At 44.9% G+C, this 26913-nt stretch overlaps 1 protein-coding gene across 4 annotated transcripts in view; it reads right to left on the bottom strand.

Annotated features, from left to right (window-relative positions):
- Window positions 1-26913, bottom strand: part of PPP4R4 (protein phosphatase 4 regulatory subunit 4) — a 1921930-nt gene that overhangs the window by 1346813 nt on the left and 548204 nt on the right. For all 4 annotated transcript variants that reach the window (XR_013600947.1, XM_078660096.1, XM_078660097.1 and 1 more), the window contains exon 7: window positions 7411-7518. Coding sequence is in view for 3 of the 4 variants with exons in the window: in XM_078660096.1 (XP_078516222.1) it covers window positions 7411-7518 (108 nt within the window). In the remaining variant the exon portion in view is untranslated. The remainder of the gene's footprint in view (window positions 1-7410; window positions 7519-26913) is intronic.

Here is a 26913-nt window from a genome sequence, read left to right as displayed (position 1 = left end):
AAAACTGATTACGAAATCTATGGTCCGGTTGAGCTCCTGAAGTATCCTCATCAATTCAAGATTTCATTGAGTGACTTTGTAAAACCAAGCACATTCTCTGATGATTGGGACTTTAAAAGTATTAATGATATGATGTCAGATCTAGTGATGTCAGCTAAATTTACAGGACATGATTATTTACAAGGTTCATCTAATTATGACCAGATATATTGTTATAACCACTATGGTAACCATTTTCTGCATAAATCTGCTCAACCTAGAAATGTTTTAAATTACAACCAATGGGAACATTGTGCTACTCCGCCAAAAGGCAGTTCAAAAACATTTTATGATAGATTTTCATACTTCTCAGGGTTTAACACAAGTAAAGCAGAAATGTTTTATTTTAGACTGTTAAATAAGACAAGAATGAAAACCATGTTTTCAAACACAAAATTGGTCTATTCAGAGACATTTTTTCAAAAAATGAAAACATTTGGTTATGATTTTTGGAACAAAAATATTGAAACTAAGACAATCTGGGGTACAAGAGATTGGCAAGTGCAAGGTTTAGAATCATTATTTAGAGCCTGCATGATCCCAGAACAAATTATATTTTTGAATGACACAATTCAACAGACATCCTGTCTTGGCCTAGCCAAAATTAAAGACTTAAACAAACCGTCTATTCCAAAACCAACACACAACAGTAATAGTACTACAGATGTTGAGATAGACGTATCCCATATTTTATACCAAAACAGAACACATCCTGATTGGAAGAAATGGTTGATCTGGCCCACAGACACAAATAACTGTCAAGATAGATTCCTGAACAAAAAACAGGGGTTCACATTGACCAGGCCAGACACTAGATACTCCCAGAGACAACATCCAGGGATTATAACTACTTACAGTGTAGGGAAACTCTGCCTCGAATGGCTACAAACATCCACTCTGGCAGAAATTAAGCAACACTTGACTTTACTTAAGGAAGGTGCTGACTTGCGTGATTTCATTATGGGACCACGCAAACAGCGTCAAAAACGTTTCATAGCGGCCTCTATATATGCAGCTTACAATGAAGCTTGGAAAGTAACTCAAATTGAAACAGCAGAGAAAATACGGGAAATTGACCGTGTTAATTTGGAAAAATCGCTTTCTGTTGTGGACAATGGGTTAATGACTCTGTCTTCCAGAATATATTCACTGGACAGTATTGTATCATCTGCAATCGATATAATAGAACAAGACTTTCTGATGTTACAACACGGTCAGTCCCAATTGCGTTCTATTGTACAGCTTGGCTGGACGTTACAAAATCTACGTTCAGGCTATGTGCCTTGGCGTTTAATCAACACAACGTCATTATTCAGTATCTTTAACCTTACTGATACACAAATCAGTTTGGCACAAAAGGGTGCAGAGTATACAATTCTGAGCATTGAAAAACTTGAGAGATTACCATTGACAATGTCAGAGCAACCTGTCATTGAATGGATAGTACATGGGATAATAACTATTCCGATAACAACTTTCCAGTTTCGATACTGTCAAAAATATATACAGGCAGGCCAGTATGAAAGGTTGGGTAAAGGATTCATTAAGTCAACATGGAACTTACCTTATACACACACATGTTACAGTGATAAGGGACAGAGTGTATTTCTTAGTGGTAACAATTGTGAAAAATCACTAAGTGGTATACTTCTGTGTCAGGGCATAAGTTTACATGGGGCCTGCGAGGGGACTTCAAATAACCTTTCATGCCACCAGCTCGGCACACCTGCAGCACGAATACAACCATTCTTTAGAAGACTTTCTAACGGGAGTTACATTCTAATTGTGGATCACAGATGTTGTGGCTTGCTGCCAGGAAAACCTTATCTAGTAAGCTTGACTTCCATGGTCATTTGCTGTGAGCGAGTATTGTTTCCAAATGACACTCCAGACAGGGAGGAAAAAATTTGGCCAAGTTTGAATATCTCTTCTATTCGAATTGATACTTTAAGCAGAATGAAGACTGTGCTCCTACAGACGCCAACCCATTTGACGTCATCAAAAGAAACGTATGATCTCCAAGTTGCAAGGACAACGGGAGAGATACATGCATTGCTATCAACAAATTGCCCCCTACACTTCGCAGAAATGCTAAACGAAATCTTAAATCTTTCTGATACAAATGGTATTGCGAGTGTATTTAAGACCGTTTTTTCGGGACTGTTAACCCCATTCAAAGCAGTCCTGGGTATTTTTCCAAATTTCGTCCATTCCATCTTTGGCGGACTTCCTCTCCTGTTGGGACTCGTAGTAGGCATCCTATTTTTGCTACTCTTGCTTCGTTATGGCAAGCCATGTCACAGACAAGACTCCAGCAACAATGGAAGAAACGATCCTAGCTATACGCTACCGGGACCGCATAACTAAAGTCCTTGGATTAGCCCGGCTAAGAGATCTAAATATGACCTGGTTTCTTTCGTTCAGACCCATATGGCAGAATTGTGTCTTACCTGTATTAAGATGCATGCTATGCGGCAAAGAATGCGTGTTGGACACCTGTCTTACACTACAATCAGAAGTACCATTGGATGCAGATACTTTGTTGGGTCCAGTAAAGGCTCATGCATTGTGCTGTCCCCAGCGGCTACCTATCCTGATGACGGCATTCGTGGAGACTTCACCACTACGATTGAAGGGTAGTGAAGTACAGGATGAGAGCAGCATCAACCAGGTACGACCTTCTGTAAGCAGTACTGGTCTAAACATCACTGAAAGCGAACATGCGCATGACTGTATGGTAGCGACATTTTCCAACTTGGTCGAACTTTCACCAGAAGCTGTAGACTGTTTTTTCGAGAGTCTGATGTTTTCACCAGAACAGAGAGAATAACTTTAAACAAAGTTGCACACAGCGTTCCCTGAACTCTGAATTTGGCCTTCGGTTTTTGAAAACAAAGTGACTATGAACTATTGTTTCTCTTCTCCCCTGAAAACCGAAAAGTTTTTCCAGATCCAAAATATTTACCTTTTTGGCACTTATCTTCTGCTTGAAGTAAAACTATTCTTAGAGAACAGAGCTTCTATTCTTAGGAACTGTAGAAACAAAAATTTACCTCAACCTCTAGCTTATATGCAAGTAATTGTATTTATATGTGATGAGATGGTCTCGCAATTTTTTTTCTGTATTAAGAGCCATTTCATGTGTAATTTCACAAATCATTCATGCTGATATAAAATGTGCATCTACTTTTTGAATGATTATACTGCTTGAATGCATACAGTACCTATACTCATTTCGTGTATTTCGCATACGCCATTTTTCAAATGCAAACAATGTATTTTGGGGTGGTTCGGTATACACATGCATTATTAGTTATGTTTACTATTGCTTAGGTTAGTAAATATGTACATAAAATCGTGGAGTTGGTGTAGTGTGTTTATCTAGGTACCTATATTGATACTCCTATTTCTGACCCTTGTCCGGTTATTAATTCACTAGTATACATACAACGGCACAGAAACCCGTTGTCAGATTAAGTCATAGCGCATGCTGTCACATTAAGCAAGCACTATTCCTCCAGCCCCCTAGAACGCACACCGAGTTCTCAAAACAAACCAAACCATCAGCAGACCTGGGAAATCCCCCGCAGCTATTGTTTTGATTTCGCTTGAGAACTCCTAAAAGGAATGTAAGAACGACCAGTCCTTATGACATTCTTACTGACGTCTTATGTCCATCCTTACGTCAATCTCGGCACCTTTCAGGTATAAATATACTGACGCTGCCCTAAGCAAGGATGCGGTGGTGATGAGCTTGGAGCAGCGCTACTTCCCGGAGAGCCCAGCTGAAGCAGGAAGCCCACGGACGCTGCCCCTCCCTTTTGACGCGCTGAGAAAGACGCTGCCTTTTCTCCTGCCGAGAAATCCAGCTTCCGGCGTTTCCGGCTTACCTTCGCGGGTAACTGGGATATCGAGTCCTGAGAGAGAGATACCAGCCCTCCTGCCTTCTAAATCCCAGGTACTGAACTGACTAACCCTTCACAGAGAATTCTTGAGTCAGATTCTTGGCAAAACAAACTAAACTTAAACTGCTACTTACTTACTCCCTCCCATGTATTAGGCTTAGGTCAGGTACACCGGGGTAGGCGTAGTTAGAAGCACCAGTTGAGTACGATAAGTCAATGTATATATGTATGTATATCTTTTATCCATTTTAAAGTATCATATGCCTAAGAAACCATATCAATGCTTTTACAGTATTATTTTATAATCCTGCTTTTACTGTATGCACTTTTCTTAACCTTAAGTATTGCTACTGTAGCGATTCATTTCTCTTGTATGAGAAAAAGAGACTGATCAATAAATAACATCTTTTATTGAACACGCCCATCTCTTCTTTCTCTACGAACTGGTGGAACTAAGTATGCACGTATTGACTGAGTAAAATAGCTGTCTTTTGTTTTCACACGACTCTGGAGATATACTCTTGATCAGGGAGAGCAATGTTGTCATGTTCTATGGTTGTCAGAAACTAAATCCCTTCTTGTCTATCCAGGGAGGTTAAACTCCTCCTCGCCTATTCGAGAAAGTTTCTAGTGAACTCTGAGCTAGCTGGCACACACAACTTAAGTCTAATATCGTCAGTAGAAGACCTAGTTAACCTCTGTCCTACGTCTATACTATTGAAGATATTATTCCAATGCGCAGAGCCTATTGGGAATATAGGAACTACACTACACTGGCACAAAGGCAAAGAAGCTCTCAGGAGGCGCACTGACAGTGCACCACCTAAAAGGCGTGTTGTGAACGTATCTAGGACCCTATTTAGATATTCCCGATTTATGCCCTGATGTGGTTATAACATATCATATCCTTATAAAGGCATAAGAATCAAATCCATATTTAGTCATAGCCAATGCAGTCCAAATACGGCAAGGCTACTCCCATAGACTCCTAGAAAGTACAACACGTTCTTTAAACAAACCAAGCCTCCAGTAGCCCGGGAATACCCCCCTGCTTTTGTTTTGATTTGTCCAAGAACTACTGGAGTCCTGAAAGAAGTGTAAGTTCTTAGTGATGTCTTATATCCAACCTTACGTCAAACTCGGCACCTTCCAGGTATAAATATACCAACAGCTGCCCTAGCAAACACACGGTGGTTTTGGAGCAGATCGACTACCTACTTGCCCGACGCCCTGCTGTGGCAAGAGCCGAAGGAAGCCGACCCTCCCATTGACGCACTGAGAGAGACGCTGTCTTTTCTCCTGCCGAAAAATCCAGCCCCAGTGTTTCCAGTCACCCTTGCGGGTTGCTGGGAGATCGAGTCCTGAGAAACAAGATACAAGACCTCCTTCATTCTCTAACCAAGGTACGGAGCTGATTAGATCCTTAGAGAATTCTTGATTCAGATTCTTTGCAAAACTATCTTAACTTAAACTGCAGCTAATATACTCCTTCCCATGTACTAGGCTTAGGTTAAGTACACCGGGGTAGGCGCATCTTAGAAGCACCAGTTGAGTACGTTTAGTCATGTTTTTATATATGTATATATTTTATCTATTTTAAACACGGTATGGCTTAGAAACTGTACCATTCTTTTACAGTATTATTTTATAATACTCCTTTTACTGTACGCACTTTACTTTATAACAAGTATTGCAATTGTGGCAACTCACTTCTCTTGCATAAGAAAGAAGACTGTTCAATAAATAACCACTTTTATTGAAAACGCCCGTCTCTCTATTTCTCTGCGCTTCTGGTGAAACTAAGTATGCACGATTGACTGAGTGAAATAGTTATCTATTGTTTCCACGACTCTGGAGATATACTCCTTATTCTGCAGGGAGCAAAGTTGTCATGTTTATGCGGTTGTCAGAAACTAATCCCTTCTTGTCTATTCAGGAAAGTTAACTCATTCCTGTTCACTCGAGAAAGTTTCTAGTGACCTCTGAGCTAGCTGGCATTCATAATTAAGTTTAACATATTCAGTAGAGACCTAGTCGACCTCAGTCCTACGTCTAAACTATTGTTTATGTTATTCCAATGCACAGAGCCTATTGGGAATATAGGAACTACACTACAGGCGGTGCACTATTATTAGGCCCCATGATTGCAGCCCTCTGGTAGGGGAAAGGGGGTCCATAACCCGCAGACATCCCCTGGCAGGCGGGTGTAGTCACTCATTACACCTGCCTGCAAGGGGATCTCTGTCCACCCTTCAAAGTGCAGGCGGCTTTATGCCTGCACTGTAGAAACACAGAGCGGCTTCAAAGCAGCTGCGCTGTTTTTCACAGCATTGCGCTTCCCCCAGATTATCGCAAGTTCGTGGCTATCCTGGGGGCAGACCATTCATGCTAATACAATGCATTTTTCTTGATTGCGACTGGTGCACTTTTTAAAAGGTGCGCTCAGCCCAATCAAAGAAAATGCGCTGCCTGTATCATACGGGTACTGGTATGCACCTCGATAAAACTTCCGCTCAGCGTGTTGAAATAGCCTTTTCAGCGGGATAAGCATACTAATATTAAATACATTAAACCAATAGCAAAACATACCACAGTATGACACAACAAAACAGGGTCAGTTTCCAATCAAAACTCTTCCCCCCTTGCTGTATGAGTTTGAATTACACTGTGCAATAAACAATGACCCCTCCCGGTGGTATGCAACTAACAGAGTGATGTAAATAATGCTTGAATTATTCTCAGGCTCATTCCAGTCCTTCGTTTTTCCGCCAGGTCCGGTAGAATAGAACCCCTGCAATGTAGAGATCTATGTACCCAGTTTTACCCAATTATCCACACTGAACTACATCCGTTCAATCAGTTATGCAGCCATTGATTGATCCGACCATTTTTACAGTCACTCATCTTTCCACAAAATCATACACAAACTGGTCATAAAGAAAAAAGCTAGATCTATTGCCTTTGTGATTGTATAGCTAAAATACCCACATAAGCCAGCAGTTAATTAACTTGGCTTTGGTTTTGTCCCTTAAATGTATCTATCACCCTACCATTGACATCTTCAGAATCTCTTGGCACACTCAGCTTTGGTTTAGAAAATGAATGCTGCTCAGGCATTTCACCACTTAGTATATTTTTTAGTATAATGAACTATATCCAAACCTTGAATACCTTTCAACACTCAGATACTGTTAACTCTAAATGATATAAAGTTAAACGGTGAAAACAAAGATTTAAAATGTAAATCTACTTAGATTATGTGGGTTTAACAAGTAGAACACATCACAGCAAGTAAAATATCAGCATGCAACATACTCTAGATATGTGTAGCAGACACTATTTCAGATATGATTTGTTCATAAGATGGAGTACTGCAGTGCTTTGCAGGTACGCAAAGGCAAACATAATTGTTTTTTTTACCCACATTACATATTTTTCAGTGTAATCACTTGAAGATGCTACTTACCCTATTCCTTGCGCTATGTATTCCAGTTGCCGGCACATGCACGACCGCACTTCATACTCAACATCCTGACAGAGGGATTTGACTAGCGGAAGTATATCTCTCCGGATGCTGAAATACAAAATCAATAGCCGATGAGCTGGAACGATGCTTGGACTTCATTTAGTATGGATCTCATATCACATCTTTAGTAGTTAACCATGTTTGCATTACACAGAATTTGTTCTATATGTTTCAAGCATGAAGCATCCATGAGGAGCAGAAGCCGAGGATGTTCTCAACACTATGATTCCCCACTAATATTGTATTGTAATTGCATTTATATAGCGCTTACTACCCCTGACGAGGCGTCAAAGCGCTTTTTCGGCGGGTAGCACGCTACTCCGGGACCCACAGAGGATTAGTGTTGAATTAGTATAGTGAAACATGCAAGTACATTTTAAGTGGTGGATAGGTTAGTCAGTTATTTGGATTTGGAATTATAGCAGAAGGATAGATGAAATATGAGGTAATTTCAGTGGTGTATATTAGTCTGTTACTTGGAGTGAGAAGGATAGCGGATGGATACAAGGAGAAGAAAGATTTGCATTCATATAGCACTTGTTACCCCTGATGGGTGTTGAAGCGCTTTTTGGCGAGTAGCACGCCACTCCGGAACCCATAAAGGATTAGTGTTGAAAATTAGTATAGTATAAATATGAAGTAATTTGAGTAGTAGATATGTTATTCAGTTATTTGGGCAGTATATTAGTATAGTTGAATATGGAACATGGAATTTGAGAAGTGAACATGTTAGGCTGTTAATTTTTATAGAAAAAAGGATAGTGGAGGGATGAAAGAGTGAAGGTTTTTTTTTTTTTTTTAATGAGAAAAAGGGCAGCATTTCTGTCCCTAGTCCCGATCAGTCTCGAACAGGCCCAAACAGGCAACTACCCGTGTCCTCTCCACCCTTAACAGGCCCAAACAGGCAACTACCCTTGTCCTCTCCACCCTTAACAGGCCCAAACAGGCAACTACCCTTGTCCTCTCCACCCTAAGCCTGGCCTTTTTTGTAGCCCTAGTAATCAGGTGACCCCTTCAGCCAATGGGAACCCTAGCCCTAACATTATCCAATCACAACATTAGCCCTAACTTCTAGAACCAATAGGAGACAAGGACCTTGCAGCCAATCTTAACCCTAGTCCAAGCACCCAATCAGTTCAAAAACCCTGATCTCTACGTCCAGTAAAGGCCCTAGCCCTACCACTAGTCCCAATCCAAGTCCAAGCAGCCAATGGTACAGGTAGCCCTAGTCCCTACTTCCAATAGCAAGCCTAACTCTACTCTTAGTCCCACACCTGGTCCAACAACCAATCACACCAGAAGCACTAAATAGCTACTTCCAATTGAAGTTCTAACCCTAGCCCTAATCCCACCCTACTCTCAACAACCAATAACATAGGAAGCCCTAGTCCCTACTTCCCAATAGAAATCCGAACCCTAGCCCTAGTCCCAACCCTGCAATGATTAAATCACAGACCGAGAAACCAGTCAGAACCCTCAAATACCCAACCAATGAGGATACACCAGATACAACCACCAATCAGTGAACAGATGTGCCAACCACCAGCGCACCATATAAGGTCCCAGCAACCTCAGACAAGGTTTGCTGGCCAGGGAGTTGGAAGCTGCTTGCTCCTGTTCAGAATCTCCTAGGAGACAGACAGGCTCAATCCACAACTTTGGACTTCAGCAGGTAAAGGCTTCACTAACTCGAAATCTAACAATACTGTTTGAATAAAGCTTTACTCCCCCTGCTGGCCAAAAAACGAAGTGCACAGGCCCCAGTAAATACAGCTCACAGAAGCACCCTCTGATGTAGAAAATCCCTGTTGCTAGGGGGGGGGGGCAGGGGGGCTGGCCTCACTGGCTTATGAACACAAAATGGTGGCTGGGGGTGCACTGTTTGAGCACACAGGTCTAAGCACAGAGCAAAGGAGAAATTTGGAGGGAAAACAGATTTGTCACCAAGGAATTAGAGGGACAAACTACAGAGGTTGGACTGCAAATCCCACAATTCAACACACTAAATGAAGGCAATCATGGGCAAGGAAAACCACACATTTAAAACAAAACACAGTTGATAAAATATGCAAATTACAGGCAGGCTAAAACTACAATTTTTAACTGTAACAACCACAGGCATAGACAGTAAACACAGAAAGTGAAAATCGTTTTTTAAACAACTTTTTGTCTTGGGAAGAGACAGCACTAGTCTGTCTCCTTACCACTTCCTGGACTCTGCTCAAAGCAATCTGGGGCACATGTGGGCTGCAACTCACAAGATGGAGGAGAATGATTTGGGATGCACCCAGCAAGGCCTTCAGGGGCCTGGCCAGGTGTGAGAGGAGGGCTCAGACTTGCCTGGTAGCTGAATAGCCAATGGTCTGCTGGCCTGGGGGTGGGGTTTGGGCAGCTGCTTGCTCCTGTTCAGAATCTCCTAGGAGACAGACAGGCTCAATCCACAACTTTGGACTTCAGCAGGTAAAGGCTTCACTAACTCGAAATCTAACAATACGGTTTGAATAAAGCTTTACTCCCCCTGCTGGCCAAAAAACGAAGTGCACAGGCCCCAGTAAATACAGCTCACAGAAGCACCCTCTGATGTAGAAAATCCCTGTTGCTAAGGGGGGGGGCAGGGGGGCTGGCCTCACTGGCTTGTGAACACAAAATGGTGGCTGGGGTGCACTGTTTGAGCACACAGGTCTAAGCACAGAGCAAAGGAGAAATTTGGAGGGAAAACAGATTTGTCACCAAGGAATTAGAGGGACAAACTACAGAGGTTGGACTGCATATCCCACAATTCAACACACTAAATGAAGGCAATCATGGGCAGGGAAAACCACACATTTAAAACACAACACAGGTGATAAAATATGCAAATTACAGGCAGGCTAAAACTACAATTTTTAACTGTAACAACCACAGGCATAGACAGTAAACACAGAAAGTGAAAATCGTTTTTTAAACAACTTTTTGTCTTGGGAAGAGACAGCACTAGTCTGTCTCCTTAACACTTCCTGGACTCTGCTCAAAGCAATCTGGGGCACATGTGGGCTGCAACTCACAAGATGGAGGAGAATGATTTGGGATGCACCCAGCAAGGCCTTCAGGGGCCTGGGCAGGTGTGAGAGGAGGGCTCAGACTTGCCTGGTAGCTGAATAGCCAATGGTCTGCTGGCCTGGGGGTGGGGTTTGGGCAGCTGCTTGCTCCTGTTCAGAATCTCCTAGGAGACAGACAGGCTCAATCCACAACTTTGGACTTCAGCAGGTAAAGGCTTCACTAACTCGAAATCTAACAATACTGTTTGAATAAAGCTTTACTCCCCCTGCTGGCCAAAAAAACGAAGTCCACAGGCCCCAGTAAATACAGCTCACAGAAGCACCCTCTGATGTAGAAAATCCCTGTTGCTAGGGGGGGGGGGGCAGGGGGGCTGGCCTCACTGGCTTGTGAACACAAAATGGTGGCTGGGGGTGCACTGTTTGAGCACACAGGTCTAAGCACAGAGCAAAGGAGAAATTTGGAGGGAAAACAGATTTGTCACCAAGGAATTAGAGGGACAAACTACAGAGGTTGGACTGCAAATCCCACAATTCAACACACTAAATGAAGGCAATCATGGGCAGGGAAAACCACACATTTAAAACACAACACAGGTGATAAAATATGCAAATTACAGGAAGGCTAAAACTACAATTTTTAACTGTAACAACCACAGGCATAGACAGTAAACACAGAAAGTGAAAATCGTTTTTTAAACAACTTTTTGTCTTGGGAAGAGACAGCACTAGTCTGTCTCCTTACCACTTCCTGGACTCTGCTCAAAGCAATCTGGGGCACATGTGGGCTGCAACTCACAAGATGGAGGAGAATGATTTGGGATGCACCCAGCAAGGCCTTCAGGGGCCTGGGCAGGTGTGAGAGGAGGGCTCAGACTTGCCTGGTAGCTGAATAGCCAATGGTCTGCTGGCCTGGGGGTGGGGTTTGGGCAGCTGCTTGCTCCTGTTCAGAATCTCCTAGGAGACAGACAGGCTCAATCCACAACTTTGGACTTCAGCAGGTAAAGGCTTCACTAACTCGAAATCTAACAATACTGTTTGAATAAAGCTCTACTCCCCCTGCTGGCCAAAAAACGAAGTGCACAGGCCCCAGTAAATACAGCTCACAGAAGCACCCTCTGATGTAGAAAATCCCTGTTGCTAGGGGGGGCAGGGGGGCTGGCCTCACTGGCTTGTGAACACAAAATGGTGGCTGGGGGTGCACTGTTTGAGCACATAGGTCTAAGCACAGAGCAAAGGAGAAATTTGGAGGGAAAACAGATTTGTCACCAAGGAATTAGAGGGACAAACTACAGAGGTTGGACTGCAAATCCCACAATTCAACACACTAAATGAAGGCAATCATGGGCAGGGAAAACCACACATTTAAAACACAACACAGGTGATAAAATATGCAAATTACAGGCAGGCTAAAACTACAATTTTTAACTGTAACAACCACAGGCATAGACAGTAAACACAGAAAGTGAAAATCGTTTTTTAAACAACTTTTTGTCTTGGGAAGAGACAGCACTAGTCTGTCTCCTTACCACTTCCTGGACTCTGCTCAAAGCAATCTGGGGCACATGTGGGCTGCAACTCACAAGATGGAGGAGAAAGATTTGGGATGCACCCAGCAAGGCCTTCAGGGGCCTGGGCAGGTGTGAGAGGAGGGCTCAGACTTGCCTGGTAGCTGAATAGCCAATGGTCTGCTGGCCTGGGGGTGGGGTTTGGGCAGCTGCTTGCTCCTGTTCAGAATCTCCTAGGAGACAGACAGGCTCAATCCACAACTTTGGACTTCAGCAGGTAAAGGCTTCACTAACTCGAAATCTAACAATACTGTTTGAATAAAGCTTTACTCCCCCTGCTGGCCAAAAAACGAAGTGCACAGGCCCCAGTAAATACAGCTCACAGAAGCACCCTCTGATGTAGAAAATCCCTGTTGCTAGGGGGGGCAGGGGGGCTGGCCTCACTGGCTTGTGAACACAAAATGGTGGCTGGGGGTGCACTGTTTGAGCACACAGGTCTAAGCACAGAGCAAATGAGAAATTTGGAGGGAAAACAGATTTGTCACCAAGGAATTAGAGGGACAAACTACAGAGGTTGGACTGCAAATCCCACAATTCAACACACTAAATGAAGGCAATCATGGGCAGGGAAACCCACACATTTAAAACACAACACAGGTGATAAAATATGCAAATTACAGGCAGGCTAAAACTACAATTTTTAACTGTAACAACCACAGGCATAGACTGTAAACACAGAAAGTGAAAATCGTTTTTTAAACAACTTTTTGTCTTGGGAAGAGACAGCACTAGTCTGTCTCCTTACCACTTCCTGGACTCTGCTCAAAGCAATCTGGGGCACATATTTGCTTATCCATGTCCCACGTGTTCAAAAATACATTCTGTAGGGGAACCGCATAGAATGGGCATTGAGCAACATGTAAATGATTCACCAGAAGTACTAGGGAATGTACTCCCCGACGTTTCCAGGAACGTTTAGAATATAAACTCACAGGCTACCTTGTAATTCACAAAGGATTCCACAATTCTTCCAGGGGAATTGTGACAGAGACCAGGGCGGACTGGCCATTCTGCATTCTGGCATTTTCTAGCAGGATGCAGGCAAAAGGCTGTAAGACTCCACTGCCTCATTCTAATATGGGCCTGCTGCAGAGTGGGGCTGGTTTCAAAACATACGCCAGGACTGATTTTGATTTCCAGTCTGGTGTACCGGACACATGGAGTTTTGTAAGTTGTATAAGCCCACCAGTGGAAATAAAACTTATTTGCCACCACCTCCCTCTCTACCGTGGACAGCAACAGAGATACCTACAAACGTATAGAGGCCTGGCAGCCCATAAACACCCTACCTATGTTATGATTGAGTTGCTCCTCCGCTGTGTGTGCTACCTGAATCCCAAAATATCGGAACTTATATATGTACTGTTGCAATCCTATATCAGGAAGTCTATCTAAACTCCTTTTAGTCCAGTCAACAGAAAGATTAATGATTTGCCCCTGTTACGGTATAATCTCAAGGCCTCGCCAAATATCTGACGCTCCTCCAGCAACCTCCGAATCGAAATTAGAGACTGTTGCAGATAGAGATGGGCATCATCTGCGTAAAGGGACATTCTACGTGTGGAGTCCCCCGTTTAAATGCCCCGTGCAATTAACACTTCAGGCAGATGAATACCTAGCGGTTCCCTGGCCAGTGCAAATAAGAAGGGCACAGGGGGCATTCCCTGTCTAGTCCAACTTTCCACATTCCATCTGTCAGAGATGTAACCACCCGATTGATAATGAGCAGTGGGACTGGAGTGGAGCAAGGAAACCCAGCCAAATCCCATCTTCCGGACAACCACCTCCATGCTTCTCCAGTCTAGTATGTCAGGTCCTTTTCAGTACTCACGGCCACTAACACAGCATCCATGACAGAGGCCCAGATCATATGCACGACTTGGGGTTAGATGTCTAATATTCATGAGGGTACTTCTAGTAGATAGGAATCCACACTGATCCTACTGGTCCAGGGAGCAAATCACAGTTTTTTACAATGACTAACTAGCACATTTACATCCATGTTCATCAGGGACAAAGGCTGGTAGGATCGAGATAACAGAGGGTCTCTGTCCAGTTTTAGCTGTATGACCACCACAGCCTCCCTCAGGGACTGCAGCAGCCTGCCAAAGCCTCTGGCCTCTTTAGAATCCTTCAATGGGTGATTATAGAGCACAGAAACATAGGTATGGTAGAACTCAGATGGCAGACCACCCGCCCCTGGAATCTTGTTGTATGGTATGCCGAGGGTAACTATACGTATTTCTTCTTATGTAATGTCTGCCACCAAATCTAACCTCCTCTCCCCACAAAGTCTGGGGACCTCTACTCCCACTAGGAAACTTTGAGAAGACAACTCCTGAGTCTGTGGTGGTCTCCTGTATACCTCTGCCCAGATATCCCCTAAGGTAATTATTAATAGCTATATGTGTATTCACCGCTGAAGCATCCTCTGTTGTGAGCAGCACTATCATAGGTGTGGGAGTCTCCCTCATTAGCAGCCAGGCTAAAAGCTTGCCTAGTTTTTCTCCATATGTATGTAGATTTAGTCTTAAGTCATGGAGAGTAAACGTATCCAGCTCTGCCCATATACCCCCTATTCTACTCTTCATAATCAGCAACTCACCAATCTCTGTTGTATGCTGTAATCTTGTGTCTCTGCAAACTAGTCCGTTTTTCTTCCTACATTTTCAGATCTTTCTGCAACTGATCTTTTGTACCCAACATTTTGTAAAGACATTCGCCAAACAACATTACTTTAAGTGTGATCCATTTATTATCCCTAGTAGTTGTTGTCCACAGTACTCACTTAAATATGCCTTTAGGGACACTGCTCTGTCTATATAAAACAGAAAATCTTTCAGAGCCCTAGAACTGTGCTACCATGTGGGAATCGAAAGGTTACACTGACACCATGAATATATAACCAGTGGAGGCACATGGTCGGACAGAAACCTACCTAGATGTACCACCTCATGCAACCAGCCCCCCCAAGGGGCATGAGGCTAGCAACTTGTCTCGTTTGCTTAATGTGCTATGTACAGGTACTTTAAGCTGCATGACTTGTGTCTCTAGAGGGTACTAGAGATACCATGCGACCATATCATACATAATAGCTCCCTAACATCTTAAATATTGTGATATGTGTTAGAATTCTGTAAATCGAAGGTGATAAACAAACACCTCATAAAAGGGTCTCCATTAAGACAAGTGGCATTTTTAGAAGTTTCATAAACCCAGCAATCTTATCAGTTTTCAAATTGGGGAAGATCGACTCTTGATCATCAGCCATAGATTATTATGGAGTTTTGTAATACTTTCCTCTGGAAGAAAGACCATCCATGTTCTTGTCTGGAATTGTACTGGTATGAAGGTTAGGTCTTGTGAATGTTAGAGGTGAGTCTTCACTAGATGTAAAAGGAATTCATGCTCCTGAGCAGATGACAAACTTCTTGGACCTTCACTTTGAGAGAATGCAGTAAAAAGCCAATCATCAAGGTGCAGGACAATGCCAATGGAATGTAAGATTGTACCAATATGCATCTTTTAATTCCAGAGACCTTAGAAAAGCTCCTTGCTGAAGTAGTGGCAGGATAGTCTGTATAGATGTCATCTTGACAGGTTCCTGTTGTAGGAGCATGTTCACAAAACTCTGACCTATAGTGGGATGAAAATCCTCATTTGGGTTCCTAGGAGAAATAATATTTAAAACATTCCAATTCCTCTCCTTCTCCCTTGTAGTTGAACAGGACAGAATGTTTAATTCTGTATAGATAAAGAATTCCTCTGAAAAGGGTACCTGTTTGATGGAACATTGTTGAGAAAGGAGTGCCCTGAAGAAAATGCTACTTACCTTTGGTAACGCATTTGGATTTCAAAGGCGTCAGGCTGGATCTGGAAACTTTTACGTGAGTAGTACCACTGTTCGTTGTCTGGTGGCTCTGTTCGGCTCCATGTGACGTCCTCTGCATTGTTGCGTCGGTTCTGAGGTCGTGGTCACCTACATAGGAACCGCCAGGCACGCAGACGTCAGTTCCTTTTCACTTTTTCCATGACAGAAGCACAGAGCCATGAAGTGACCTGACACGTGCATGTGTCACAACAAAGGCCCTGAAAAGGAAGCAGCCCTAATTCTATCAAATGAGTCAGCAGAGTGGGGCGGTATGGCTGGGTCTGTAAGGAATCTGCAGCTAGATGTTGTCTCTACCAGATAATGCTTTACTGAAGGTAAGTACTTGTTCATCTGATAGAGACTTCTAGCTGCTGATTGCTTTGAATAGATACCCAAGCCATCCAATCCTGGCAGCAGGCTGCCGACACATTTTCCTGCAAGCACAAATGGGCAAAATGCCCATCCATGCAGACCTGATTGTCCAGGTAGTAGTGCCTGGCAAACGTGTGGAGAGATTCCCACGTTGCTGCCTGGCAGACATCTAGGACTGGGGCAATGCCATGATCTCAGCTTTTCCCCTTGGTAGAATGGGCTCACAAGCGCTCAGGGGGGCATAGCACATTTTAATGCAGACAATAACATAGTGCGAAATGATCAGTTTCTTCACTGTCCAACCTTTTTTAGCTCCCACATAACCCACAAAGAGTTGGTCATTCACCTGAATTTCTTGTGCAGTAAAGGTAGAACAACAAGGCTCTTATCGGGTCCAGACGGTGGAGACGCTCCTTTTTCTTAGAGGAATGCGAGGGAGCAAAAAATGTGGGCAGCATGATTTATTGACCCAGATGGAATGGGGTCACCAGTTTTGCTAAGAATGAGGCACGGGTGCGAAGCACCACGTTATCCACAAATGTCTATATGTAGAGAGGGTTGCATGATAAAGTCTGCAGTTCACTCACCCTCTGGGCACATGTGATTGCCACTAGAAAGGCTGTCTTAATGGTAAGCAGCTTGAGGGGACATATGTGCAATGGCTCGAAGGGAGCATACATGAACCAGGTTCAGATAGGACTGTGGCATGATAAAGGGCATAGGTGGAGAAGTCAGTGGCCATAACCCCTTGACAAGAAGCTACAGAACCTGTCAGGGTCAGTGACTTGCCTATTCTAACTACTTTATCTTTCAGGGAGCCTTGGTTGGCTGTTGGGTCATTCGAATGGCCCCTACCTCGACGGGCCACTGAAAAATCCTTGGGTCCAAAACCTCTTTCCATCAAAGCCTGGGCCTTATCCAGGCAAGCAAATACGTTTTTGAATTATCCCAGTTCCTTCAGAATGGGTCCCTGAATAGGCAGTCCTGAGTCACTCCAACTGTGCCAGATCCAACAACTTGGGGTCCATCTTGATGAGCAAAAAACAACAAAGCTTGGTGACCTGTGTTCCGTTGGTGCTCATGAGCAGACAGATGACTCTTTGAGCCCACCCTCATGGTACCTCAGGTACAACTCAGCCTCCTGAGGATTATCTTTCCCCTGCCATATCCAACATTATGGTGATAGCACCATGAACATCCAGCAGCTTGATTTTGCTTGCCCCCCAGGCCCTATGAATTCATTTCTTAGCGCCCTTTAGCAACTTTGATGAAAAGATAACCGCTTTTGTGTTGATCCTAGAAGTGAAAGCGACTTCCAGGGAGGATTGAGAGTGCTGTACCCTAAGGTTGGCACAAACCTTCATATCTACGTGCTTCCTTATCTTGTTTCCCACATTTACCAAGACACAATGATCTCAGATGGTACAAATTGTTGGGTTCAAACATATCTGATGGCATACCCCCATTCCAACCGCGCTTGGGATGTCTTTAGGGTCCAGTGTGACACTTTAGGGTCCGATTTGAGCTGTGTCGCCATCTGACACATCTGGGTAACTCCATTGTCCATCCCCTCCTTCAGCACAGGTGGATCCCCATAGAGGGGAACATATTCTGGAGCAACCAAATCTCAAGAATCCTCAAATATGACAGCGTTCCAGGAGGGAATGGGTTGCAAAGATCCCATGCTTTTTCAGAAGGTTTCGTTCAAGTGTTTAAAGGCATCTAGAAGGGTGGTCTTTCCTCCTTGGCATGTCTCACAATGGCCTGTGGTCTTGCAGGAGTCATTGTCTGGTAATCCTTTTTCTCTCTGGGGATAGGTTCTGGGTGGTGCACAACCAGCAGCAGCAAATGGATGCTCAGAGGCTCAAGGGCCTTTTCAAAAACTTTCTGCACTGAGGAATCAATGGCCTATGATATCTGGACCCACAGGCAGGAGGGTTTCTTTCTTCTCTACGATCTATTGTTGTACGCCCTGCAACTATGCACCATATGGCTACTTTACTAGACTTCTACTGAACTGTTCAGAGTGGTGTCACTACCAGCCCCAGAGGAAATTGTAATGTAAAATGCATGTACTCTGCCGGTATGCCTAAGACAAAGGTGGTTACTGAGCCCTCTTCCTACTCGGGTAACTGCTCACTGTACCAGAACTGCTGAAGAATTTTACAGAGCACAGTACAGTGCCTCATTGGCATTGGACAGGTTAAATCAGGGCTCGTACCCAACACTATACTAAACCCGGTGTCACATGGCATACCTGCTGAAGTGTGATCTGTAGCAATAGCCCGATGCAATCAGCCCAGGTGTACCAACATCACCGCCTCATGCTGGACGGGCAGTAGAAAGAGATGACAGACTGCAGTGATGAGATGGGGCCCCTTAACCATGGATTGAAAACACCAAGCTCCGGTGCCCAGCTGATACTGATGGCCCTATCCAACTTCCTTAGCTCTCGAATGAGTCTGTATGGCGGCATGTCTACTGCACCAAACCTGCCTGTCCCGAGCGGGGTCTTGAAATTCTTGCACATCAAAGCACACCCAAGAACAGTAATGAAAGACCAAATACAACTTTTAACACCAAGACTATTGAAATAAAAAGAACATTTCAACAGCCTAGCCACTGGGCTTCCTCACAAGACACAGGGAAGGGAATCAGAGGAGGGTGATAAAGTTGGTGAAAGTAATTTCTTTTTTGTTGCCCACAGAGCACCTACATAAAGAAAAGTGCATATCTCGATGCTAAGCATCAAAGAAAGCCGGAAACCTTGTGTGGCGTATTCTGAATGGTATGGTGTTTGTGTTTTAGACTCATGGCATTTGAAGAATCAAATGTTTTAGTATTGAATGGTTCTTTACATTTGGCTGTAAAAACATAAACAAAGAAAGTATAGTATAATAATCGCCTCCAGTTATGATAAAGAAATCATAAAAGATGCACACAATGATGAAGGGAAGGCCAGAACATGACTATATGCCACCACTGATAAGGATAAGAGCAAATGAAAGGGTATGTTTACTGGCCTGCTGCTCGAAGAAAATCAGGTTAAAGCAGGGGAGTCAGCAGACAGGTAGGAAAGGCCTAAAAAGCTGCAAGTCTCCTGCAAAAACAATATGTTGATAGGTACTGCTCCTTCAAATGTGCATCTACATTAGTAATGCAGAGTCTAGACTGTTTATTAGAGATACAGGAGTTAAAATGAGAACGGGTGCTGCTATTTATTGTAGAGCGTCAGAGTCTCTCAGGCCAGAAGACCACATTAGTCTAGGCGACTGACACTGGTGCACAGATCCCCCACTTTAGCAGCTTAAGACGGGGTTGTCACTGTATCCGACACTGGTGTCTCTAATGGGTGTAGATGGGACCTGTCCCCATATTCGTCCTAGCCTCCCTTCGTGCCTCACCACCACAGCTGTTGAATTTGTCAGGAGGCGATGCAGAATAACAAACAGACCCTTGCAACGCACATTATTTTTCCCAACTACTTTTTACTTGAGGCAGTGTTGTGTGCTTAAAATGTTAAAATATGACTTTGCATATATGTGTATATATATATATATATGTTCAAAATAAACAAAGGTTAAAGATAAATTATAGTTAGGAACATTTTAGGTTGGGTATGCAAACCAAACTGAAACTACACAAACATTAAAAATTCAAAAGTTACCTCTCAAATGTATCATTTACGCACCAATTATGCACATATTTATATCTAAATTGTGAAAAACCCAACTTAAACTACACAAACATAACAAATCCAAAAATTATAGTTATGTGTTAAATTTATCATTCACGCGTCACTTTCAAATTACTATAAGCCATACTTATAACTCACATTTATACTTATGGACCACCCTTAAAATAATATCACTTGTGCACCTCTGTACACATACTTGTCACCTCACTCGCCACATTACATAAACTATTACTTGCCTCTTCTCCATGCACCATCCATACCCTTGCATATTACATAAGTTATAGCATTTGAAATCAATGCATTAATTAAAACACTTATGACATCTGAAATTATATTATTTACCTTCATGGTACAGTGGCGAGTTTTCGTTACTGTAGTGTTGCATACAATGGGGTGCTATGCACTGGAGTGTTGGACAGTGTAGGGACATATATTGGAATATTGTATCCTGAAATTGCCGGATTTGTCTGCCAGGAGGAGCCACCGTTTTTATAAAAGTTGTCGGCGATATTCTTCCTACGGGGTTACAATTAACACCCCTATTTAGATTGTAATAGATTATACGAAAGTGATCTGATTTAGTGCCATTATTTCACTCACCATAGGAGCTGGTGAGTGAAATAATGGCACTAAATCAGCACTATAAAAACGGTGGCTCCTCCTGGCAGACAAATCCGGCAAGATCACATCCCATTCACAGGTATAAGGTGGAGCATACTAAATTAACATAAAAATAGGTGGGGATGGCTGAATGAAACCTAGAATTTAAGGAAAACCCCTTCTTTATACCTATAGATATGATCTAAGCGATACAAACAGATACAGATGACATCAAAGGAACATTGAATTTACTCCTCTTCTATGAGGTATGTAGTAATAATATCGCCCTTCTAATATAAGCGGACATGTGAGGGGACGATAATAGAGGTTGCCATTGATAATCTTTATTTTCTCATTTAGAAACAGCACACTTTGCAAATTGAGAATAGCATCCTGTGAACTGTTAATCGTCCAAAAGTATATAAGACTTTTTCATTAAACCAGCATTCTCCATTTGGGCAACGAACTCCATTTGGAATAAGGTATGCATGCTGGCGGTAATACGCCATGCTTCTTTAGTGTTAATACTATGGGGCCAACAGCATTGGACTCAGCTCCATGGGAGAGGCAAACAAGCCTTTTTTAAATAAATGTGTACAGAGATGTTACAAAATAATAATGTAAAAGTAGAAATTGTGGAACATGATTCTTCTTGCTTTTATTATGTATTTCATGTAAATTTGTATTAAAATGTCTATTGTGATATGTTTTTAACAATGTTTTGATATGTATTATGAACTGTAAATTGATTGAGCAAATAAATCTAAAACATAGTTTTACCAAACATGCATCGTGACAAGTCTCAATGATTAAATACCTAGCCTTTTGATAATATCATAAAGAGTCATAAAGAGTTATATAGTATTTGTTATAACCTATGATTGTCCCTAATGCTATATTGTGTAATTGATGTGTATAGACAATTAAAATACATCATATTGTACCTTTGCCTTTCTCGCCGACTTTACGGCATGCCTGTTTAATCACCATACCCCTATTATTAACACTTAAACAGGACAATCCTCTGTTGTCCACCTAGTTGGGACATTTTTGTTTTTTGACTACTGTCTTCCCCCCAGTCCCTTATAACTCTGTGTGGGGTCCTCCTTTTTCTTCAATTCTTTCCGGGATCACCATTGGTTGGTCACCCACGCCTTCTGCGTGTAGTGGAGGGTAGCTTTTCTCTCTGGAGTTAGGCCCCCAGCTCGCTACCTTTTGCGCCCTGCCGTCCGGCCGGGTCTGGGCCGCGAGTGCCGTCTCCTCTTGCTACTCCCCTCCTTGGTGCGGCCACCTCACCCGGCCGTGCGGCATCCCAAAGTGAGTGGCTCTCCTCCTACACACCGCCCGCCGGTGTGTTTCCTTAGCCAACCATTGTACCAATTTCCGCCATGCCGCAGGGAGGCTAACGTCTTTCTGCGGCTCCCCCCATCTCAAGAAGTTTTTTTAAAGTTTTTTTTTTTATCTACAACCTGCGAGCACCATTGCGCCCCACAGGTTGTCCCAGAAGACTCTCATTCCTTTGTCAGAGAGGTGTACTCCATCTGGCCCGTACAGTTCCGGGCGGCCAGGGTGAATCAGACCATGCCTGATGGATTCTAATCCATTAGTGTTGCAAAATTTGTGCATTGCAATGTTCAGTTTTCTCCTGGCATTATCGACAGCTTTGTTGGATTCAGCGCACCTCCAATGCCTCCTGCTGACCATCTCTGACCATACGACTGTTGTGTCGCCGAACCATGTTGCCGTCTTGGTGAGATCCGTCTGAATGGCTTGCCCCAATGCTCTGCGTCCCAACTGGGTCAGGTCGTTGCCGCCGAGATGGATGATCAGGACGTTGGGGTGCCATGCTGAATCTGCAAGTCGGCTGTCCAATGTTGCCAGCAGTTGCTTCCATTTCATACCGGGCTGCCCAAGCCAGCAGATGCACGTCGCTTTGGGTTTGTTCTCCAACCGATGTCCCAACTGCCGCCACCAGGACTCCATCCTGGACACGAAGGAGTGACCCACTACCCATACCAGCTGTGGGCGTCCCCCTGCTGAGAGAAGAATAGTAACAAGGTGGCTTGCTGCGCACCAGCTTCCTCTTCTGCAGTCTGGGGTGTGGAGTGGAGAACTCCTGACACCCTGCCGTGCGGCACCCCAAAGTGACTGCTCCCCCCCGCCCCCATCGCGCTGCCTGTTCTGCCCTACAATAAATGTGGTACACTTTAGCCCACTCTGAACTGGGGTGGCAGAGTGGGCTAAAGAACGGTGATGGATCAAACCCAGATCTTTTGACTGGGTGTGAGTGTTTGATTGGTTCAGATGCTCCGTCCATCACCACCCCCTTTTGTACCTACAATAAATGTGGGCGGATGTATGTCTTGTAGGCCCGGGACCGCCATCTGCCGACAGCCTGAATTCTATTCTCTGGCATGCCATGCTGCGATGCCGAGGTGGCTGCGCCGATCCTGAAAGAGTGGGGGGCAAAGGACACCGGGTGCAGCCCGGCTTTTGCGAGGCCCTGGCGCATTACCGCAGTGAATTGAAACCTGCTCAAATTACTCCCATCTTGGTGCTTGAACAGTGGCCCTTCGCCTGCCGGGCAGGCCACCATGTAGTTGACCAGACAGCATACTGCACATAAATCAGCCTCTGGAATGCATTGCAGCAGGATAGTCACACCCTTTCCTGCCATGTCAGTTTTTGACCTTCTTAAGGTTATCTCTACTGCTTTTCCCAGAGGCCTGATGTCTGTAGCCTGGAGGCACCGTTGGGCTGGGCCTAGTTTGTTTGGGGCTACCAACTCGCTGATGCGGAAAACGCCAAAAAATGCCGTGGTAAATGCCGCCCTGAACAGTTGAAGCTCAAAACTGTCTATTGCAACCCCTACCAATGCGCCTAATAGCTGGCCCAGTTTCTCAAAATCAATGGGGCGCCTGGTGTTCGCCTTTACCCCCTCAGCTCTTTTCCACCCTTTTAATGCTGTCTTGAGGTACAGGGATGCCGTGGGGTCTTTCCCCGTGAAGATCTTGGCAAAGTGGGCAATGGCGGCTAGATGGGCCTGTGCCCATGACCTTGTCCTTTTTGTGTTAAATGCCCACTGCACAAATTTTTCCACTGCCGTTCGTGTTCCTGCCCTATTGTCCAGTGACTGTATGCCCCGAACTCTCATTACCTAACTACAGGCCGATCTCCCTTCTCCCTGCTCTGGCAAAGGTGATCGGGAAACATGTACAGCTCTCTATTTCCAACTACATAGAGAGCAATAACATCCTTCATGACTCCCAATCGGGCTTCCGTGCTAACTATAGCACGGAGACAGCTTTGCTCGAGATCACCGATGCCATCAGAGAGACGCTTGATCTGGGGGGGGGAAGGCTATCCTGGTTATGCTGGACTTGTCGGTGGCGTTTGACACCGTCCCCCATGCCGGTCTCCTTTCTAGACTCTGGGAGATCGGCTTTCGTGGGACGGTGTGGAACTGGTTTAAATCCTTCCTGACCGGCCGTCGACAAGTGGTCTGGGCACCTCCGTTCTCCGCAGAAATGCCGCCGCTAGAGGTGGGGGTTCCTCAGGGGTCTATCCTGAGCCCCACCCTTTTCAATATCTATATGGCCCCTCTGGCGGCGGTAGCGGAGTCCTTTGGTGCCCGGATCATATCCTACGCTGATGACACCCAGCTCCTTTTTACATCCAAAAAGGGAGAGGCTTTTGACGGTGGTTTGATCAGGGAATGCCTGGGTGCGGTCTTCGACTGGTTTCGGCGGCACAGTCTGAAGTGCAACTCCGACAAGTCGGAGCTGCTTTTTTTCGGGTGTCCGCCGGATCCCAACTGGAAGACCTGGTGGCCCCAGGACATGTTTCCGCCTGACGTGGCCTCTGTGAAGGCTAAAAACCTAGGTGTGCAATGTGACGACAGCCTTTCTTTTAGACCCCAAATCATCGGTCTATCTAGGAAATGCTTTGGCATTTTGAAAATGCTTCGGAAGTTTCTTCCGCTGCTGCCTCTGCAGCACAAAAAAATCATTGTGCAATCTCTAATTGGCTCGCGACTGGATTACGCGAATGCCCTGTATGGGTTGCCTAAATACTTGTTGGCCCGTTTGCAGATTGTGCAGAACTCGGCTGCAAGAGCCATTTTTGGTCTCCCACGCAGGGCAAAAGCCTCGGAACTACTAAAGAGATTGCATTGGCTGCCCATTGCCAAAAGAATCACCTTTAAAGTGTTGACCATGGCATTTAAGGCCCTCCATTCAATTGGCCCAAAGTATATGGAGAAGCGCCTGGCTTTTTATGTCCCGAGGAGGACGCTCCGGTCGGCCTTGTTGGCCAAAGCCGTTGTTCCCCCGATTAAACTTGCCCGGATCGGAGGGCGTTCTTTCTGATATTTGGTCCCGCGCTGCTGGAATGAGCTTCCTGTCTCCATAAGAAAGTCAAACAGTCTCCTTGCTTTCAGAAAGGAGCTGAAAACCTGGCTCTTTTCAGTATAATTCTTTCTGGTTGGGCCTCTGTGAGCTGCTGTATTGTGTTTCTCCTCTATAGTTCTCTTTGCCAAAGCGCCGGGACACCCCTTGGGGTAGCCGCGCGCTATAGAAGAGACCTAAACATAACATAACATAACCGTGGCTGCATATTTCTTGTATCTTTTAGTTGCCTCAGGGGTAAGGGAGTTATTTACCAGTATGGATAAGTCTACCCCACCCAGGTCCCAAAGGTATGCGGGGAAGGGGGTCATCTCCTTGTCCGCCCCCGGTACCAGTTCTCTGAACGGCTTCATCTGAAATCGTGACAGGGCGTCCGCCGCCGTGTTCTCTGCCCCTGGCACATGGCGAGCCTTCAGCTCCAGATTCCCCTCCAGCTGTAATTTAATTAACTGTCGCATTAGCCTCAACGTGTCAGGGCATCTCGCTGCACCCTTATTAATGGCCTGTACCACCCCCTTGTTATCGGACCACAGGGTCAGCTTTATGTCTCTCAGCTCTTGTTTCCAGATTGTCAGTGCCACTATTATTGGGAAAAGCTCTAAAAATGTGATATTACTGGTGGTGCCCTGCGTGTGCCATTTCTCTGGCCACTGGCTTGCACACCATAGTTTCCCCAGGATCTCCCCAAATCCCAGGCTCCCTGCTGCATCTGTAAATAAGGCTATCTGTCTGGCTGTCACCCAACCCTCTCTCCAAATCAATACGCCATTGAAGTCTTGGAGGAAATCTTCCCACATGAGTAGATCTTGTTTAACCCCCGCTCCCAGCCGAATGTGATGGTGTTTGTGGGTGATGCCTGATGTCAGCTGTGTCAAACGCCTGGAGAACACCCTCGCTGCAGGGATGACTCTGGTAGCAAAATTCAGCTTCCCAATCACACCCTGTACTTCGCGGAGTGTGGCTTTGCTCCGGCCACACAATTTCCTGACCTCATTCCTGAAATCTTTGACTTTGTCCACGGGCAGCCTGGCCGTCCCGGCCATAGAGTCCAGCTCTATGCCAAAGAACGTAAGTCTTGTGGTTGGACCCGTGTTTTTTTCTGTTGCTAAGGGGACCCCTAGTTTCCTGGCCAGCTCCTCAAAAGCCGCCAGCGTGCTTCCACATGTGGAGGACCCTGCTGGGCCTGTGAACATGAAGTCATCCAAATAATGTAGTTTTCCACCCCCGGATGTCTGTCATGGAGGGCCCACTCCAGAAAGGTGGCAAACTGCTCAAAATATGCGCACGATATGGCGCAACCCATTGGCATGGCTTTGTCAATAAAAAAGTCCCCCTCCCACTGGAAACCTAGTAGGTGAAAACTGGAGGGGTGGACGGGTAAGAGGCAGAACGCGGATTCAATGTCCGCCTTGGCCATCAGTGCCCCTTTGCCTGCTGCCTTTACCAAGTCGATCGCGTCATCGACAGTTGCGTAGCCCACTGAGCAGGCCTCAGGGGGGATCCCATCATTCACGGAGGTCCCTTCTGGAAATGAGAGGTGGTGTATGAGTCTAAACTGGCCTGGCTCCTTCTTGGGGACCACACCCAACGGAGAGACAACTATGCCACTGTGTAACTTCGAGGGGAAGAGGGCCCTCAATTCTGCCCAATGACTTTTCTTTTGCCAATTTGGCGCGCACTACATCGGGGTGTTGCATTGCAGATTGTTCGCCCCCTCAAGTGGTAGAGGGCCCTTGAATGGAATCACAAAACCTTCCTCAAATCCCGCCACTATGACCGCGGCGTCTGCTCTGTTAGGGTACTTGTTAGCTAATCTGCGCAGCTGCTGTGTGTTAATTGGGGATCTGGCCAGCTGGCAATCTTGGATGTCCTTCAGTTCTCCCCCACCTGCTGC

The sequence above is a fragment of the Lissotriton helveticus genome, chromosome 9 (assembly GCF_964261635.1).
Source record: "Lissotriton helveticus chromosome 9, aLisHel1.1, whole genome shotgun sequence".
NCBI classification, from domain to species: domain Eukaryota; kingdom Metazoa; phylum Chordata; class Amphibia; order Caudata; family Salamandridae; genus Lissotriton; species Lissotriton helveticus.
This window is presented reverse-complemented; position numbering and strand designations above follow the sequence as displayed.